We start from the raw sequence: 21,843 nt of genomic DNA on the forward strand, positions 1-21,843 counted from the left end.
CTTGTCACACGTTGCAGAATGTCACCTGCCACATGTTGCCGATTGTCCACTTGCCACGTTCTGGATTGTCACTTGCCACGTCACCTGCCACACATTACTGATTGTCACTTGCCACGTCCCAGATTGTCACTTGCCACACATTAGATGGTCACTTGCCATGTCACCTGCCACACATTACGGATTGTCACTTGCCACGTCGCCTTCCACATGTTACAGATTGTCACTTGCCACGTCACCTGCCACACATTACGGATTGTCACTTGTCACGTCCCGGATTGTCACTTGCCACACATTACGGATCGTCACTTGCTGCCATGTCCCGGATTGTCACTTGCCACTTCACCTGTCACACATTACGGATTGTCACTTGCTGTGTCACTTTTATGCTGTGTCCCAGAGTCAGGCAGAAGAGAGATAAGGTCATCTCTCTGCTTCCCGAGGCTGCCTACACAGTGAGGGGGGAACTGCACTGCAGGGATGCAGGGAGGGCGCCGGGCGGTGAGAGATGATGTCATCTCTATGCACCCCCGGCTGCCAGCTCCCTGATTGGCCAGCCCGCTCACACACGTGCCGAGCCGCCCAGCTGATTCACTGCCTGACAGACAGGGGGAAGCCACTGATCTCTCCACCTCTCTCAATCAGAGCACGTATGATCTTTATTAGTGGCTTTTATACTTACTCCAAGAGCTTCATAGGTCATTGATCCACTTACTACCTAACTTACATGAAAACGTAAGCATTACAAAGTGGTTGATTTGACACTTTTGTAGTCTTGTCAGGATAAAACAAGAATTACAGCTTGCCGCTTTTTTTTTTTTTTTTTTTTTTTAACAGGATTTTATTAAAGGTAATGTATTTGTCATTTTATATATTTAAAGTGGGTTGTTAACCCACTTTCACATGTTAACATAATCCATTTTGTCTCCTAATACAGTGCCCCCCGTCTCTGTGTTTTATTAAAAAAATTCCTCCTTTACTGTATCTCATGGCGGCTTCGGGGCTCATGTAACCAGCCGTCTCTTCTCTCTGCCCCTCTGACAGAAGCAGCAGATGGGGCTGAGATTCCCCCGCTGACGTCAGCAGGATGCAAGGAATAGAGGAGAGAGGAGACACAGCCAGTCACGTGACCGCTGGGAGCTGCCATGAGATGCGGTAAAGGAGGAACTTTTTTAATAAAACACAGAGACAGGGGCACTGTATTAGGAGACAAAACGGATAGTATACAAAAATATTGGCTATTCCTGCAGCAGGAGGAGGATAGGGTGGCACTGTCATTAGGTGACACACAGAGATGGGAGGGGGGTGAGAGGAGACAAATACAGAAGAGCAGGCTGCAGATGACAGAGGCACGTAAACTGACCACTGTGTCGGGGCTCAGCAGCCATGATTACCGTGGTCAGTTTACATGGGGGAGGGGAGAAACTGGCAGGATCAGCCAGGTTTTTTAGGTGTTACAGGGGTCAAAATTATACAGCACAAGCACTGTGCTGTATAAAATGCTTTAAAGGAACAGGATCCATATATTTTTTTTTTTTTTTGTGTTAACAAATGCTTTAAGGAATACAAATTCAAATGGTATAAAACAGTTTTTTAGTTATGGAATTTAAATATTGCATATGAATATTTCATGTTCTTCTGCAGCTAGTAGGTGGTATAGCTACATCATTGCTCTACCTCTGTTGATTCATTTTATAACTACTATTCAGCACTCATAGCTTAACAAGTTAGAGGAGGAACACCTCTCACTTGATTGCGTGGCTAAATATAAAGTATTAATTACAAAGAGGCAGTTGATATGTGAGCAACAGGTGCTGTGCTTTCCCATCAGTCTGTTGCTGCTCCTTCTATGAAGTCAGCAGACTGGGGGAGGAGACATACGAATCGCTGTATTCTTCAACTGTATGTGGTGTTCTCTACCTGGCTGCGCTCTGTGGCATTGACAAGCATTGACAGTCGGGAAAACAAATCTTTTGACATGCAGTTAAGCTCCTATATTGGCATTGTGTATTTAGCGATTGACCTGAAGTTTAGCTTTAACCACTCATACATATGTATAGGCATATTTAGCGACTGGCCTGGAGTTCAGCTTTAGGCTTCAGCAAACTTCTGCTACTAAAAGGGAAACTCCAGTTCGCTCTCCCCAGTAAAGACCTAACAAAATAACAGTTTATAACACTTCCTAACTGTGTCCAAAAAAGTATTTAAACCCTCAAAGATGGTTCAGTGCCAGGTACACTTATTAGTTTAGGGTTCAGGGTTACAATCTCACCTATATATGCATGCAAACAGAGTGCGATGAAAAAATGTTTATCAGCTGTTGATCGCTGCCTGTGTACACCAATCAGCTAAAAGAATAGTCAATCAAAATCATCAAACGGATAACAAATACAAAGATAGCAGCGCAGGTTTCAATGTAAATAATAAACCACAAAGTATGTCATCAAAGAAGTCCTTTGAGCAATGTATAGCTCTTGGTGAGGGATATACAGTCTGTTAGCAGGGCAGCCTTGAAAGGGGAGGTGAAGCCACTCCAATATGTAAAAAAGAGAGAAAAACAGCAAAGGCATCTCTTAGTAAGATTGTATAGTTTAATGACAAAATTCCATTAAAATCACTCGCATGTAATGACACACGGGACGACAGTAGAAGCCATAGGTAATCTCTGCACTCTATCCGATGGAAGGGAGCCTTGTTCCTCTCCGCTGTCGGCTTGTATGTTCGGCGCAGACTTCCGGGATACGATGGTGATCCAAAACAAGGCTTGCACCTTAGCCAGGCAGTGGAATGGAGGGCTGGAACGCAGAGCACTGGTATGGACTGTACTTCCGTTAAGCAACGCGTTTCCGAGCATGCGCTGTGAGGTGCGCTCCTTTTCAAGCTAAGGGAGATGGATTTTTTGCAGCCTATTTAAGTGCTTTCTCAGCACTGCCACCTATCGGTCAACATTAATAATGCAAGTATATAACTATATTATCTTGAATAAAGGGATAAAGAGGGGAAGGAGATTGAATTGTGCATATACAATATATTACGTTAGCTTTTCACAAATACTGGGTAACAGATCTATGTGCATTATTGCAAATATACACACATATAAATAAAATTAAAAAATGTAACTCTAGGGTGGGGAAAATATTTTTAAAAATTATAAAATATAAATAAGTGGACACACATGGCTATGGCTATGGCTTCTACTGTCATCCCGTGTGCCGGACTAACATGTCATTACATGTGAGTGATTTTAATAGAATTTTGTCATTAAACTATATAATCTTACTAAGAGGCGCCTTTGCTGTTTTTCTCTCTTTAATCAAAATCATCAGTAGCACTAAATATCACTGATACCAGCGCTCAAACGGATATATGGAGTTAATGCACTATAGTAGCTACTATATAAATAAAACAAATGATAAAAATGCAAAGATAAGAATAGAAATAATCACCTCACCATTAACAGCGCTAACAAAATAACTAGGAGTATTTAGTGCAATGCATGACATAGGACAATCAAATCACACACACAAGCATCAATCAATATGTGACAAAGTCCAAAAAAGTCCTTAAGATAAATGTGGTGCTCCGTGACCCCTCAGAATCATAGGGAAGCCTCAAACCTGAATATCATCACCGGAAGACACCTCATGCACAAGTAATCCCCATTGGTAATGCACTCACCACAAAGGAGCAAAGGAGGGCGGCCTCCGAAGAAGACGTGATGATAAAATGCGTTAGAGAATGACCACGCAGCTCCCTTGTCTGTCTCAGTGCATGTCATCCCGCGTCTCATTGCGGCTATCAACACCAGGAAGCGGTGAGAGTGACATGCGCTGTGCAGCACAGTCTTAATGTTCATACTGCTGATTTTATTTGATTCTCTTGTAAGCATATTTTATATCGTTTGTGGGTGTGTTCCCAAATAAAACAGTATTACGCTATGCAAGTTCCCCCTTTCTTTTTTTGCATGGTGCATTTTATGAGCCATCCTAAGAAACAACCGTTCTAAATTAAGGACAGGAGCTCATCCCGCACTATAAGGAGACATCAGGTTCTAGTCTTTTTCACTGGTGCTGTTCCATGAAGGATTCGATTCCAGGATAGGAGTCCATCTAATAGTGTTTGGAGATACAAGGCAATTTTATTGCTCCTTTGTGGTGAGTGCATTACCAACGAGGATTACTTGTGCATGAGGTGTTTTCCGGTGGTGGTATTCAGCTTTTGGGGCTTCCCTATAATTCTGAGGGGTCACAGAGCACCACATTTATCTTAACCTCCCTGGCGGTATGATTATTTCGGATTTTAGGTGCTGAAAGCGGTACAATTATTTTGCATGGAAATTTGGCGTTTTATATTGTAGGTCTGTAATTCTTAACAATAACACACTTAAATCTGTCCAAACAAGAGTCTAGTAGATATCCCGGGTATGATAAAGTTTGAAACACAAAAACATAAATTATAATATAATAAATAAAAATAAATAATTAAAAAAATAAATAAATAAAATAAAATAAATTTCCCCACGATTCACTATCGCTCAATTCTGCAAGTGTTCTAATTTACTATCGATGTTTTCTAGCTGATCTAAAGCCACTTTTGACATAAAGGGACACTTTTTGGTTGCTATGGATCTCCAGTTTCCAGGCAGAAAGAACAGTATATATCATATAAAACTGCATGCAGGGCATTGGACAAAGCACTGGGCACAAAAGGGATGTGAAATAATTTCATACAGTACTGTATGTGTTATGTTTTTACAATTTTTTTGAATTTGCCACCAGGCTCCGCCCCCGTGCGTCGCGCCGCTCGCAGGGAACGGAGCCTGGCACGGAGAGGCTTCGGAGGAGACAGAGCCCGCAGACACAGCGGGGGACATCGCAGGATCCCGGGGACAAGGTAAGTAAAGCCACACCAGGATCCTGCGATGTAATTCCGAGTGTGGCTCGGGGTTACCGCTAATGGTCCTGAATTTTAACCTCGAGCCACACTCGGGAAAACCGCCAGGGAGGTTAAGGACTTTTTTGGACTTTGTCACATATTGATTGATGTTTGTGTGTGATTTGATTGTTCTATAAATGTCATGCATTGCACTAAATACTCCTAGTTATTTTGTTAGCGCTGTTAATGCTGGGGTGATTATTTCTATTTTTATCTTTGCGTTTTTGTTCATATATTAAAAGAATAGTCACTTTTAAATATTCAGACCTATATACAATGCATCCGGGAAGTATTCACAGCACTTTTACACTTTTTCCACATTTTGTTATATTACAGCCTTATTCCAAAATGGATTAAATTCATTATTTTCCTCAAAATTCTAAAAACAATACCCCATAATGACAACGTGAAAGAAGTTTACTTTTGAAACCTTTGCAATTTTTTTAAAATAAAAAATGAAACATTCACACATACATAAGTATTCACAGGCTTTGCCCTGACACTCAAAATTGAGCTCAGGTGCATCCTGTTTCCATGGATCATCCTTAAGATGTTTCTACAACTTGATTGGAGTCTGTGGTAAATTCAGTTGATTGGACATGATTTGGTAAGGTTCACACCTGTCTATATAAGGTCCCAGAGTTAACAGTGCATGTCAGAGCACAAATCAAGCCATGAAGTCCAAAGAATTGTCTGTAGACCTCCGAGACAGCATTGTATTGAGGCACAGATCTTGAAAAGGGTACAGAAAATTGTCTGCTGCATTGAAGGTCCCAATGTGCACAGTGGCCTCCATCATCTGTAAATGGAAAAAGTTTGGAACCACCAGGACTCCTCCTAGTGCAGGCCACCTGGCTAAACAGAGCTATTGGGGGAGAAGGGCCTTAGTCAGGGAGTTGATCAAGAATCCGATGGGCACTCTGATAGAGCTCCAGCATTTCTCTGTGGTGACAGGAGAATCCTTCAGAAGAACAACCATCTCTGCAGCATCCACCAATCAGGTCTGTATGGTAGAGTGGCCAGACAGAAGCCACCTCAGTAAATTGTACATGACAGCCCGCCTGGAGTTTGCCAAAAGGCATCTGAAGGAGAAACAAAATTCTCTGGTCTGATGAAACAAAGATTGAACTTTTTGACCTGAATGGCAAGTGTCATGTCTGGAAGAAACCAGGCATCGGTCATCACCTGGCCAATACCATCCCTGCAGTGAAGCATGTTGGGGGAAGCATCATGCTGTTGGGATGTTTTTCAGTGATAGAAACTGGGAAACTAATCATAGTTACATAGTAGGTGAGGTTGAAACACAAGTCCATCGAGTCCAACCCATGTGTGTGATTATATGTCAGTATTATCATATCCCCTCTCAAGCGTCTCTTCTCCAGAGAGAATAAGTTCAGTGCTTGCAACCTTTCCTCATAACTTATATCCTCCAGAACCTTTATTAGCTTTGTTGCCTTTCTTTGTACTCACTCCATTTCTAGTACATGTTTCCTGAGGACTGGTGCCCAGAACTGGACAGCATACTCTAGGTGCGGCCGGACCAGAATCAGGTACGACGGAAAGATGAATGCAGCAATGTACAGAGACATCCATGATGAAAACCTGCTCCAGAGCACTCTGGACCTCAGATGGGACAAAGGAACAAGAGAGAATACCCCCTAAATGGGACTTTGACAGACCACCAACTCAATGATAAAAAATATCTTTAATGATAAGAATAAAAAAGACAAGTGTCATCTACACATTACATAAATGTATAAAATACATCACAAAAGAAACCAAAACAAAAAAATATATTATAAATACAGGTACAGATTAACATATGTACTCTCCTAGGGATAGTGTACCCTGATACCCAACACGTTTCCAGTATTCTGATACCTTCATCAGGGGCTGAGAGTCGGTAATTTAACATATGTAATAGTTCTAGTAGAATGATTCCATATTTGGGAAGCACCAAGGGCAAATGAATCCCAATAAACCTGTAAGGTGGACGTCAGACCGCAATGACCGAATCCCAATTGCACTATATCTGTAACATCAATAGAGATTAATGGAGTAAGCATGGGCAAGTTGTCATACAGGCCTGGAATGTGGGCTGAGTGACAAGCGGATAATATCCGAGCGTTCCTGAATAGGAGTGTCCTGTAGCTGTCAGATTTTGGTGTGTGGCGTGCCCCCTGTGTGTCTGCACACAGGGGGCACGCCACACACCAAAATCTGTCACTCAGCCCACATTCCAGGCCTGTATGACAGCTTGTCCTATGCTTACTCCATTCATCTCTATTGATGTTGCAGATATAGTGCAATTGGGATTCGGTCATTGCGGTCTGGCGTCCACCTTACAGGTTTATTGGGATTCATTTGCCCTTGGTGCTTCTCAAATATGGAATCATTCTACTAGAATTAATACATATGTTAAATTACCAACTCTCAGCCCCTGATGAAGGTATCGGAATACTGGAAATGCATCAGGCATCAGGGTACACTATCCCTAGGAGAGTACATATGTTGATCTGTACCTGTATTTATAATATTTTTTTGTTTTGGTTTCTTTTGTGATATATTTTATACATTTATGTAATGTGTAGACGACTCTTGTCTTTTTTATTCTTATCATTAAAGATATTTTTTATCATTGAGTTGGTGGTCTGTCAAAGTCCCATTTAGGGGGTATCCTCTCTTGTTCTATTACACTAGGGATGGGACCACCATACTCTTCATTTGGCATGGTGGAAATCTCTCTTCTCTTCAGATGGGGCAAAGGTTCATCTTCCAACGGGACAACAACCCTAAGCACACAGCCAAGATAACAAAGGAGTGGCTATGGGACAACTCTGTGAATGTCCTTGAGTGGCCCAGACTTGAACCTTACTAAACTCTCTGGAGAGATCTGAAAATGGCTGTCCACAGTCGCTCCCCATCCAACCTGATGAAGCTTGAGCGGTCCTGCAAAGAACAATAGGAGAAACTGACCAAAAATAGGTTTGCCAAGCTTGTAGCATCATACTCAAAAAGACTTGAGGCTGTAATTGGTGCCAAAGGTGCTTCAACACTGCAAAGGTTGTGAAGACTTATGTGCATGCGAATTTTTTTCTTCATTATATTTTTTTTATAAATTTGCAAAGATTTCGAACAAACTTTTTTCACGTTGTCATTATGGGGTATTGTTTGTAGACTTTTGACAAAAAATAATGAATTTAATCAATTTTTGGAATAAGACTGTAACATAACAAAATTTGGAAAAGTGAAGCGCTGTAAATACTTTCTGGATGCACTGTAAATCAATAATAAGCAGTTATCTTAAATCACATATTTTGTAATTTAAGGTAGAACTAAAGGCATTTTTTTTTTCTTGGGCATTTGGAGTAAAGGTGCGTTATAACCCCATCTGCCTCCCATTGAGGAGATTTTCCTTCACTTCCTGTCTGAAACAAAACAGGAAGTAAGTGGCAATCCCTCCAAACTGGCTGCCACCAGGGTTACCAGAACTAGTGCCCCCCACTGAACATTTCCCCTCCAATTCCTGTTATGGGGACAACCCAAAATCTGGGATTTTCGGTCACTTTCCCTCTCAACAATAACAGAAAACAGGACAAATAGAGAGGGTGACTCACCCTAATGGGGGTACAGGTAGCTAGAAAAACCTGACAGGCGTTCTAATCCATTTCCACTCTATCCAAAACAAAAAAAATTCTTTAAATACAGGTGTAACATGTTACAAAGGTGAATTTATCCTTTAAGCATATAAAAATAGTATTTTCATATTAAGTAGCCTTTATCTTTACCAAATGACATTAGAAAGCTTTTGCTCTTGCTAATTTTGTAATATTCCAGAACATGTTTCCAAGACCCTTGTAACTTAGAAATGAGCCAAGTTCAATTAATGTCAACACCCAAATTTAAGTACGCATGGCTCTTTCTTGTCTAGGTCTATCTTCACATTGCAAGTGAACTGTGACCCAGCTCCTGCTAACAACGCTCCTTTATTTCTTCTAATGGTTTGGCAGCATGCGTGTGCTGGATAATTTGGCTTGTACATCCAAGACTTGGCATTGCTCCTTTAACTAAATGAAAAGACCTAGCAACACAACTTCAGGAAAGCTTAGAGCCTTTATAAGGTAGCCGTTTTCAAAATTCTGCTTCATTGTATGAAATTATTGGTTTCAAAAAATGTAATGGGAAAATCAAATCTCTCCATGGTTTTCTTTGATGCACATGTGAATGTAGGAGGAAGACAGGTGCAGGACCAAGGTAGTAAGAAAAATAGAAGCGTCACACTCCTGAATTTTCAATCAGAGTTCATAGGTACACTCCAGACATTCCAGATCACCTGTGCTGTTAACACCACATGTGACTACCACCAAAGAAAAAAGCCTGCTTACCAGATATGTTAGACCTGTAAAAAGGTCAAAAACGCCTGTGACTGATTGCCCTGCCAGGGCCTTTGGACTGCAGTCTGTTCAGCACATGATGGTCCTGTAGACACTCTCTCCTATCTTCTCGCTTTCAGTTGTCCACGGGTATCCCACTCGAAAAATTAATAAAAGATGCTCCACATAGTGTGAAATCCAACACTTTTATTTCAAAATTATAGTTAAAAAAGAGAGAGCATCTCCCTTACACGGTCTAGTATGTATGATGCATGCGTATTCTTAGCTCCCCAAGAGCATAACTTTACATTTATCAACATTAACCACTTCAATACCAGGCACTTAGACACCTTCCCGCCCAGACCAATTTTCAGCTTTCAGCGCTGTCGCAATTTGAATGACAATTGCGCGGTCATGCTACACTGTACCCAAACACATTTTTTATCATTTTGTTCCCACAAATAGAGCTTTCTTTTGGTGGTATTTGATCACCTCTGCGGTTTTTATTTTTTGCGCAACAAATAAAAAAAGACCGAAAATTTTGAAAAAAAACAAGTTTTTCTTTGTTTCTGTTAAAATTTTTTTGTAAATAAGTACGTTTTCTTCTTCAATGATGGGCACTGATATGGCTGCACTGACGGGCACTGACTGGCACTGATACGGCGGCACTGATGGGCACCGATGAGGTGGCACCAATGAGGTGGCACTGATGAGGTGGCACTGACGGGCACTGATGATGGGCACTGATAGGCGGCACTGATGGGCACTGATAGGCGGCACTGATGGGCACTGATAGGTGGCACTGGTAAGCGGCACTGATGGGCACTCATAGGTGGCACAGATGGGCACTCATAGGTGGCATTGATGGGCACTCATAGGTGGCACTGATAGTTGGCACAGATGGGCATGGATGGGCACTGATAGATGGGCACTGATGGGCACGGATGGGCACTGACAGGTGGCATGAATGGACACTGATGGGTGGCACTGACGGCACTGGTTGTTTGCAGTGATGCCCCTAAGGGTGGCATTGTTGGGCATCACTGCAACATAATTGTGCCAATCAGTGCCCATTTGTGGGCACTGATTGGCACTGACTGGGCACACTGGGCACATGTGGATGGCCATGGGGTACATACCTGGCCATCCACATGTTGCCCCTTCCCTGGTGGTCCTAGTGGCGATCCCTGGTGGTCCAGTGTGGTGATCTGAGGGGGGGCTGCGCTGATAAACAATCAGCACAGACCCCCCCTGCCAGGAGAGCCGCCGATCGGCTCTCCTCTAATCGCGTCTGTCAGACGCGAGTGAGGAAGAGCCGATCAACGGCTCTTCCTATTGACAGCGTGATCAGCCGTGATTGGACACGGCTGATCACGTGGTAAAGAGCCTCCGCCGGAGGCTTTTTACCAAGATCAGTGTAGCGGTGTGTCAGACTGACACACCGCTCCACCGATCGCCGCGATGCGCGCCCCCGGGGGCGCGCTGCGGCATGTTATCCTGCTGGACGTCATATGACGTCCAGTCAGGATAACAGAACCACTTCCCGGACGTCAATCCGCTATAGGGCGGGCGGGAAGTGGTTAAACCCCATTTGCCACATAGTTCTATAAATTTAGAAAAGATTAAATTTACCAAAAATCATTATTTCTCTTTAGGCTTTACTCTGATCTAAGGATCATCTGTCAGGGTTGTAAGAAAAATGTTTTTTAACTTTTGTTTTAGATTGAACATTGCATTGCATGGTTTTTAGTCGTCTTTTTAGCTTGACTGCTGAGGCGCAATGGGCTTAGGTATGAATCAACTGTACATAATGGGATAAACCCCCCCCCCCACATCCTTGCCCCCTCACCCCATTTAATAAAACACATTTACAACCATTAGGTTGGAAAGGGCCACAGCTTATTTAAATTCCAACACATAACATATTAACACTTTAAACCAGTGGCAGTCAAAGTTGCACTGTGAGCACACAATTCCAAAAGGGGAGGCCTGTCCTAACCATAAGTGCTGGACAGACAGCCTACTTCCAATTTTCCATCAAGGGCTCAGCCCTTTACAGCAACTTTACTGCTGGCAAGGTCAAGAATCCGCAGCAAGCTGTGACATACCAAAAAGAAAAAAGGGGCGGGAGGGTGGGCAGCTTTTCCAGCCATGTTCTTCCAGAAGGCCCATAATTCCCTGGGGCAATAACTTTACTGAGCTCTGGCCCAGCCCATCCCCCATAGTTTGAACAATCCGACCATAAAATTGTCCAGCACCTGGCGATGCTCCATCAGTCAAGGCTCTCTTTCCCTATAGGGGTTCAAGAGGCCTTCATTGAAGCAGGTGTGATTATTATGAAGGTGTGGAATAATGTTATGTTTACTGCTAGGCAGACAGATTCTAATCACTATGCTGAAAACATGACCTGAGGGTGATCAAAAATATCTGTAAATTTAGATCAGTTTAGCAAGGGAAGGCGATGCAGATATAGCAATAATGATGATCTGATCATCTGTACAGAATAAACTGTTCCACTATGTTTTCATACTTATTTTTAGAATGAAAAAATAGGAAATATGGTGATTATTTTTCTTTAGACGGAGTTTGTTTGCTACCTGCTTGCCAAGTTGTCCCTTACTAATTACTTTGTTTAGACTCAATAACATATGTCAGTACTTGGGTATGATTACATATCAAATGTTTGGCAAAAGCAATGTTTTATTTTTAAGTTTTTAATGCCTTATAGCGAATTTGAAGGCAAATAATATATATATATATATATATATATATATATATATATACACAGTATCTCATAAAAGTGAGTACACCCCTCACAATGTAAAGTAGTGAGTGTACAGCTTGTATAACAGTGTAAATTTGCTGTCCCCTCAAAATAACTCAACACACAGCCATTAATGCCTAAACTGCTAGAAACAAAAGTGAGTACACCCCAAGTGAAAATGTCTAAATTGGGCCCAATTAGCCATTTTCCCTCCCCGATGTCATGTGACTCGTTAGTGTTAAAAGGTCTCAGGTGTAAATGGGGAGCAGGTGTGTTAAATTTGGTGTTATCGCTCTCACTCTCTCATACTGATCACTGGAAGGTTCAACATGGCACCTCATGGCAATAAACTCTCTGAGGATCTGAAAAAAAGAATTGTTGCTCTAAAATGGCATAGGCTATAAGAAGATTGCCAAGACCCTGAAACTGAGCTGCAGCACGGTGGCCAAGACCATACAGCAGTTTAACAGGACAAGTTCCACTCAGAACAGGCCTTGCCATGGTTGACCAAAGAGGTTGAATGCATCTGCTCAGCGTCATATCCAGAGGTTGTCTCTGGGAAATAGACGTATGAGTGCTGCCAGCATTGCTGCAGAGGTTGAAGGGGTGGGGGGTCAGTCTGTCAGTGCTCAGACCATACGCCGCACACTGCATCAAATTGGTCTGCATGGCTGTCATCCCAGAAGCAAGCCTCTTCTAAAGATGATGCACAAGAAAGCCCGCAAACAGTTTGCTGAAGACAACCAGACTAAGGACATGGATTACTGGAACCATGTCCTGTGGTCTGATGGGACCAAGATAAACTTATTTGGATCAGATGGTGTCAAGCGTGTATGGCGGCAACCAGGTGAGGAGTACAAAGACAGTACAAGAAAGTGTGTCTTGCCTACAGTAAGGCATGGTGGTGGGAGTGTCATGGTCTGGGGCTGCGTGAGTGCTGCCGGCACTGGGGAGCTACAGTTCATTTAGAGAACCATGAATGTCAACATGTACTGTGACATTCTGAAGCAGAGCATGACCCGCTCCCTTCGGAGCAGTATTCCAATATGATAACGACCCCACACATACTTCAAAGACGACCCCTGCCTTGCTAAATAAGCTAAGGGTAAAGGTGATGGGTTGGCCAAGCATGTCTCCAGACCTAAAACCTATTGTGCATCTGTGAGGCATCCTCAAACAGAAGATGGAGAAGTGCATGGTCTCTAACATCCACCAGCTCCGTGATGTCGTCATGAAGGAGTGGAAGAGGACTCCAGTGGCAACCTGTGAAGCTCTGGTGAACTCCATGCCCAAGAGAGTTAAGGCAGTGCTGGAAAATAATGGTGGCCACACAAAATATTGACACTTTAGGCCCAATTTGGACATTTTCACTTAGGGGTTTACTCACTTTTGTTGCCAGCGGTTTAGACATTAATGGCTGTGTGTTGAGATATTTTGAGGGGACAGCAAATTTACACTGTTATACAAGCTGTACACTCACTACTTTACATTGTAGCACAGTGTATTTTCTTCAACACTGTCACATGAAAAGATATAATAAAATATTTACTAAAATGAGAGGGGTGTACTCACTTTTGTGAGATACTGTCTCTCTCTCTCTCTCTCTTGAGATATAGAGAGATAGAGATATATATTTACATTTTTCTTGTACATCTCTGCAATAAATGCATACTTTCCCATGTTTTATCTCTTTAAAACCTAAGTTCAATAAAAAAATAAAAAATAAAAATCAGCACATGGGATAGTACTTACTATCAATGCAAAGTTCCTTGTACTGCTGGCTCCAGCATTAGTTGAAATTTTCCTACTCTGATTTCCCCCACCACTGTAATATTCCAGTGCAGTGGGGATTAATAGAGTCGATGGACTGGTCTTATGCACTCAATAGTGTCCACTGTGCCGACTCATTCCATCCGCCTCCTCCATCCCTAGAAGCTGTACTACAGCGTCTATGAATAATCTTTTAATCAAAGATGGGCAGATGAATAAAAGGTCCAACTCCTACTATTTGTCGCCTTTCATTCATTGAGGCTATAGTACAGCTTCCATGAATGAAGGTGGGCAGAAAGGGCCGGCATAGTGGGGCACTCTTGATGAGTGCATATGCCAAGTTCCTTGGCTCTGTTAACCCCCACCGAAAGCTTATGGCAGCATGGGTGGGTGGGAAGGAGGACATTTTCAACTAAAGGAGCCAGCGAAACAAGTGACACAGATTGCATTGGGGGTACGTCCAGTCTTTTTATTTAAAAAAAATAATAATAACTTAGGCTTTGAACATACTGCAGGCACAAACAAAATGACTGTTGATGTGCCAGCATTAGAGTGTGCTCCTCATATCCTCTTGACATGACAGATGTTCATTGTTTGGATTTAGATACATTTTAAGGAAACCTTCTTTTGTTCACAAGGACCTGCTCTTTGAGAACGTCAAAACTCCCATGATGCAATAGGAAACATCCTTAACGTTTCCCTGTAGAGCTGGACTCCCAGCATGATGCAGTCAAGGGGTTGGCACAGACACTTAGGGGTTTTATGCATGGAAAATATTCTAACAGGAAAATGTTGTTGTTCTTGACCATAACAATGAGAATCCATGTTGCCCTATAGAACTATCTATTGAAAAAATGATAAGTTGTTATGGGAAATTATTTTTTGTTGGCACACTTTTCATATATAATAAGCCCCAATGTGTAAAGAAGAATTGATATTTTGCATATTTACAATTACCTTCATGATTTTTTAATTCGTTTTGACTTTCAGCTTAAATATAGAGCCAAAACTTTAAATTTGGATTCAGCAATGAGATATGAGAGCTTTTTTCTGTCCCTTTTGGGGAATTTCACCATTTCTGTTTGTGCTGATGATCATTGTCACTGAGACAGAAAGCTATGAGTAGTCTAACGTTTTATAGTTTATTTAGAACGAGAAGTGAAGGTAAACATTCCAGTGGGAGCATTTGTTCCGGGGACAACTGTCTGTGAGCGAAATTCACTTCTCTTTATTGAGATTTCTTCTAGCTTCCTGTTGCATCTCCAGAACAGTAGTTGAAGAGAAGCTCCCCAATGGGACACAAGCAACAAAAAATCATGGTCGGGGCTTTTAACCCTTCTTTACTGTATCCAAAACTAAAATGAAAAATTAACTGTACATGTTCATGTTCTAGTATCTGCTTTTTTAAGGGCATAATATATAGGTTATGTATATAGTCTCTATAATTTTTATAATCTGGCTTAAATATTTAAGTATTTTTTTTAGGTAAATAAGAATATTTGATGCATTTTTAGATGGCTTAATTGCTTAGTCTGAGTTGTGAATACAAGTGAATGAGTCAGAGCAGGGGCTTGTCCATTATCTGAAATATATATATATATATATATATATATATTATAGAGAGAGAGATATTTGAATTAGAGACAGTGTGCCTGAATGGGAAGTACTTGTGATTTGCTCTCTTTAGCTAACCCAAAGTACTTTAGAAATCCTTCATTATGTATTAACCCGTTTTCTGCCAGGTCCAAAGTCAAATAGGCCTGACAGTGGTGGTTGTAAACACATTCCTGGTGGCTGCAGCCACCGGGAGTGTGTATATTTCACAAGCCGACTTTTGGCTGTCAGATGGAAGCAGTAGGTGCCCTCTCAGCCAATGGATTGCTTCAAAACTCCCCTCCCCCACCACTCCTCTTTGCCCATCTGCAGACCCAGGACCAGCATGAGAAGTGCCGCTGAGCAAACATGCTACTGCTCCCCCCCCCCTTCTTCTTGCTGACCCAGAAGCAACATTTATGATATCACTACCAGGTCCCCCTCTTACTTTCCCTGAGGCACAGGTGAAACATCCAGGGTTTTTTTTAGACTTTTCACCAAAAAATCATCATATGGGGGATTTGTATCCTTTATCTGATTGAAAAAAAAGTAAGTTAAAAATACAAATGTTCAAATAAAATTAATGTTAGACCCAAGCATATAAAATCCCGCCTCCCAAAAAAAAATCCCCAAAAATTTTTTTAGGTTTTCCCACATACACACAAGCGCATGCGCCGGAGCACCTACACATGAAAACATCATTGACATATATATGTACATATCGTTGGAGTGAGAGTGATATTTATAGCACCAGACCACCTCCATAATACTAAGCTGATGACCTGTAGATTGCTTTTAAAGTGTTGCTTATGGAAAATATAGGGTAATGATGTTTGTTGCCATTTCACGTATGCATGCAAATCTAGAGTTTAAGATGTTGGGAATCTATTTACTTGGTGCAACCTCCTCTTTTATATTTTACCAAAAATTGGGTAATTTATTGCATTTGTGTGCCCTAAAGTGGTTCTAAAGGCTAAAGGTTTTTTACCTTCATGCATATTCTATGCATGAAGGTAAAAAACCTCCTCTGTGCAGCAGCCCCCAACCCTAATACTTACCTGAGCCCATCATGATGCAGCGATGAGCATGAGTACCTCGGCTCTCCCAAAACTCTCCCTCATTGGCTGAGGCAGTAGGGGGAGTCATTGGCTCTGGCTGCTGTCAATCACAGACAGTGAACCAATGAGGGGGGGAGAGAGGGGGCAGGGCGAATTCATAGCTCTGTGTGTAAATAGACACACAGAACAGCGGCTCTGACATGCACCTCCATGGGTGCCCCATTACAAGCTGCTTGCTGTGGGAGCACTTGGCAGGAGGGAGGGTCCAGGAGTGCCGGTGGGGGACCTGAGAGGAGGAGGATCGGGGCTGCTCTGTGCAAAACAAATTACACAGAGCAGGGGTAAATATAACATGCATGTTTGTTTGTATTTTTTTAATTATAGCCTTTAATATCGCTTTAACTTGGTTGTAAAGTCAAAAGGTCTTTTTAAAAAAAAACTGTGTGTAGCAGACGCCCTCCAGCACCCCCTAGTACTTGAGCCCAATCTTCCTCCAGTGATGTCTGTGAGTTCCTCAGCCGTCTGGGACTCTCCTCCTGATTGGCTGAGACACAGTAGTAGCACCCTTGGCTCCTGCTGCTGTCAATCAAAGTCAGTTAGCTAATCGGGAGAGAGAGGGAGCGGGGCACAAACGGGGCTCGCTGTCGGGGCATGACGGGAGTGAGGGGCCAGGAGAGCCAAAGAGGGACCCGAGAAAAGGATCTGGGCTGCCCTGCGCAAAACCATTACACAGAGGAGGTAAGTATTACATGTTTGTTATTTAAAAAAAAAAGAAAAAAAAACAATATATATATGTGTGCTTATACACTGGTGTTTTCTAAAAGCAGTAGGTCTGGGTTTTAAGATTATAAATTTGGCCCCCGTTGCTTGGTAATAAGAGAATGTGAGGCAGCTGCATTACTTACTACTGACCGCAGTACTCTGCATCACTTAATACTAACCTCTGAACTCTGTGTAACAGAGTATAGATTTTAGGGGACAGTAGTAGGTGGTGAAGAGTTTAGGGGTTAGAATTCTGTCATTAGTGAAGCAGAATGCAGTAGTAAGAGACGCTCTGTTTCCCATTACAGTCAAATACCCCTCCTGTACCACTGTTCTCCATCTCCCTGAACTCATCACAATACTCCGAGTACTGCAGCTCTGGTTCTCCTCTTCCCTGTTCCAGTAGGAAGGGCTAAATTACAGCCAATCACAGTCCTGCTATGCCCCCCACCTCCTGTTTCAGCCTTCAGCATCTGTTCCCTTCCCAGCAAAAAACATTTGGATCTTAAACCTGCTGCACCCACCTGTGACACCCCCCCTCCTTGGGGCTCATGTCCCCGGCACACATTGCACCAATGGAGGGCACACCACCTTTGTACAATAGAGATTGTGTCTGTGTATTGCTGTATATGTGTGTGATATTTCTCCATTTCACTCTTAGGAAGCAGATACAGATGACAACCAAGGAACTCTTGGCTTTGACGAGTTCTGTGCATTCTATAAGATGATGTCCACAAGGAGGGATCTGTACCTGCTGATGTTAACATACAGTAACCACAAGGACCATCTGGATTCTGATGATCTGAAGCGCTTCCTTGAAACTGAGCAAAAGGTAAACATTTTTATTGTATTTTGTATTTTTATGTTCATGGCCATTTTGTATTTTTATGTTCATGGCCATTTTGTATTTTTATGTTCACGGCCATTGCTAAAATTTTAAAGCAGATCACACGTGTTATGATTTGTGCAATATCTGTTACAGTCTAAGTTCTTTCCAAATAAATTTCTATCCAGTGAGTTGGGCCCTCATTGGCTGTTAATAAATCTAAGGAGATTGTAAAATCAGATTTTAATGTTTGTGGCCAGTTTTATAGACCAAGGCACCCCATAGCATAATCCAAAATAAAATGATGGTACGTGTAACATGCTGTTAGAGATTATGGCTATGATTCCTGAACACTGCCATTTATAAGTAATTGTATTAGGTCCCTCTTAAAAAGCTCTGCCTAACTTTTATAGATGGAAACCACTGTAATTTCAAGGCTATGTTACTGTTACGTATTAGAAAAATGAATATCAATTTTCCTAACAGGAAGGAATATGTTTTTATCAACATTAGAAATTGAATTCTATTGTGGGACATAATAACATGGATTCTATCACAGAGACTGTTAGATTTTTTTCGGAGGATTGCAATTGCCTTTTTCCTTTCTCTCTGTAATTCACCATGACTAATGTTCTCAACACAACCTGTCTTATTGAAGTTGACATTTCATGTTGGGAAATTGAAACCTAATTTTTGCCATAGATAAAATGCTTCTTACAAAAAAAAAGTCTTGCTACCGTAATATTCATATGGAGAATTAAAAAAAAAAAAAAACTATTTAAAGCGGACCTTCAGTCATTTTTTTCATCTTTCCATCTATTAAATCTTCTGCCCTTGTTGTTTTAACTTTGGATAGTGAAACATTTTTTTTTCTGCCAGTAAATACTTTATACAGCCCACTTCCTGTTTCTTCTCTGGTCATTAGCCTAGGCTTATGACATCATGCACAGCTCTCTCTCACTCTCATGAGGGTTTGCCAGGAAGGGAGGGGGGATGAGTCATAAGAGGGCCAATGTGAGGTGCAGAGCTGGAGGTGTGTGTCTGCGTAGATCCAGGAAGTGAACAGGCAGCAGCTTTAGCTGCCCACAGTTAAAATGGATGCAGCCAGACTTAGTGGAGGGAGATTTCTGCAGCATATTTGGCAAATGCAAAATCACAGTATATATAAAATGATATGCAAAGTTGTTGAAGGGAAGCTTCAGAATGGCAAAGATATTTTTATTACAAATTATGTGAGCAGACTGCAGTTCCTCTTTAACCACCAGCCACCGCAGTTATACTGCAGCAGGTTGGCACAGCTGTGCAAATCGCTGTAGCTGTACGTCGCTTTTTTAAGACGTGCCCCCAGAGCCGATGCCCATGCCTGGCGGGCTCGATGAACGCCGGACACCCACGATCACTCGTGATAGAGTGAGAACCAGGATCTGTGTGTGTGTATGTAAACACACAAATCCCGGTTCTCTCAGGGGAGAGTACACAAGATCGTGTGTTCATACTAAGTATGAACACCGATCGGTCTCCTCCCCTAGTCAGTCCCATCCCCCCTACAGTTAGAACACACCTAGGGAACACAGTTAACCCCTTGATCGCCCCCTAGTGTTAACCACTTCCCTGCCAGTGACATTTACACAGTAATCAATGGCTATTTTTAGCTTTTGTCCATGGTCCCAAAATAGTGTCAAAAGTGTCCCATCTGTCTGCCGCAATGTCGCAGTCCTGATAAAGATCGCCACCATTACTAGTAAAAAAAATAATAATAATAAAAACGACATGAATCTATCCCCTAATTTGTAGACGCTATAACTTTTGTGCAAACCAATAAATATACATTTATTGCGAATTTTTTTTTTTTTTTAACCAAAAATATGTAGAAGAATACATATCGGGCAAAACTAAGGGAAAAAACGTGTTTGTGTTTTTTTTTTTGTTTTTTAATTTGGGATATTTATTATGGCCAAAAGTACAAAATATTGTGTTTTTTTTTTTTTGTTTTTTTTTCTAAATTGTCGCTCTGTTTATAGCGCAAAAAAATAAAAACCGCAGAGGTGATCAAGTACCACCAAAAGAAAGCTCTATTTGTGGGGAAAAAAAAGACATAAATTTTGTTTGGGTACAACGTCGCATGACCGCGCAATTGTCAGTTAAAGCGGTGCAGTGCCGTATCGCAAAAAATGGCCTGGTCAGGAAGGGGGGCAAATCCTTCTGGAGCTGAAGTGGTTAAACACTTTTTAAATTTAATTAGCTTGTTTCAAAAACAAACAAGCATATATAGTTCTATAAATTCCCCTTTAGCCACTTGCTACCCCAGTTTCCCATCCTGTAATGTTGGGCACAGGTCTTGCTGCAGTTGACATTTTTCTACTGATTTCTGAGAGGTTCCTCAGTTACTTTAATTAAATCTTAATTTAAATTTTTTTTTTAGGAAATGCTATGCTCCCTGCTTATCTGTAGACGCTAGCAAACTGTACAAAGGCTCACCAAAAGTTAAACTCCCACTGCAGTAATACATTATAAACCTCATCTCCATAGCAGACTTGGTTCATTAGAAATTTTGGTGACTCAAAGAATTAAAGTGTGTTTGCAGTCAAAACAGACAACAGGGGGAAAGAAAACTGACAGGGGTTCTAACCCCTTGCTATTTTATCCAAACATTAAAAAAAAAGTGTCAGCAAGGGATACACTTGAACTTTTGGCCCCACATCAGGAGACACAGTGCATACCATCAATTATACAACAGGCTGCTTATAATTCTACTGGAGACAGTGCAGGGTGAGCCCCTTACAAGGAGGCAAGGTAAAGAGGATTCTAGAAATCTAAAGCGGGAAGGTTATTTTTTAAAAGCATGAAACATATTCTAGTCGAGAAGAAAAATAAAGAGGTAAGTGTACTTCAGTGCACCAATAACAGCTGCATATCATTCCTTCAATGCAAAGCTTGTCAGAAAAAAGGGTGGCATCCCTCGCCACCTGCACCACACACTGAGAAGATATTACAGAAAGGCTGAGTGGCATCTGAGACCATTCAATTAAAATCTCTGGGAAACCATGTTTTAAAATAATTTGAGCATATTGCAAACTAGATCTGGTGGAGTTAGCTGTGGATATCGTAGTACAGTGCATACATCCTTCTAAAGAAGACTTTATACTACAGACCAGGTCCATTTATTCCTTTTCTCCCATGCCAAATGCTGAAAAAAAAAAAAGGCTAATTAATTTACTTAGGTTTCCCTTGACTTGTGTACTGCAAGTGTTGATGTCACGCTTGTTCCAACGAGATTCTGTAAAATGCAAAGTAGACCAAGTTTTGCAAGATCTTGCTTAACCACTTGCCGACCGCCGCACGCCGATGTACGTCCAAAGTTTGCCGGCAGATATCGTTGTTGTGGTAGCAGCTAGCTGCCATAACCCCGGTATCCCCGTTTTCGTGCGGCGGTCGGCTTTCAGATAAAAGTGGTCTCTGCGGTGGATTCGCCGCAAGATCACTTTTATTGGTGGCAGGAGAGGGCCCCCCCCTCCCGCCACGATCTGGTGCCCTCCGCCGCTTACTGGAGCCGTCGGTAGCGGCAGAGGCATAATGTCCGTCTCCCTTCTGTGCCTGGAGACGAGTGAGGCTAAGATGGCGCCCACTCGTCTCCATGACACTGCTGGGCGGAAGCGACGTCAAAACGTCACTTCCGCCCATACGTTTTAAAGGCACATTTTTTTCAATGTCATTTTTTTGATTGACTTTTTTTTTTTTTTGCATTTTAGTGTAAATATGAGATCT

General features: G+C 41.9%; 1 protein-coding gene across 7 annotated transcripts in view; it reads left to right on the plus strand.

Moving 5' to 3' along the window:
• Positions 1-21,843, plus strand: part of PLCH2 (phospholipase C eta 2) — a 1,074,339-nt gene that overhangs the window by 794,642 nt on the left and 257,854 nt on the right. For all 7 annotated transcript variants that reach the window (XM_073602999.1, XM_073603003.1, XM_073603004.1 and 4 more), the window contains one exon: positions 17,914-18,084. In XM_073602999.1, the coding sequence (XP_073459100.1) occupies positions 17,914-18,084 (171 nt within the window). The remainder of the gene's footprint in view (positions 1-17,913; positions 18,085-21,843) is intronic.

Source organism: Aquarana catesbeiana, linkage group LG10 (assembly GCF_042186555.1).
Source record: "Aquarana catesbeiana isolate 2022-GZ linkage group LG10, ASM4218655v1, whole genome shotgun sequence".
Lineage (NCBI taxonomy): Eukaryota > Metazoa > Chordata > Amphibia > Anura > Ranidae > Aquarana > Aquarana catesbeiana.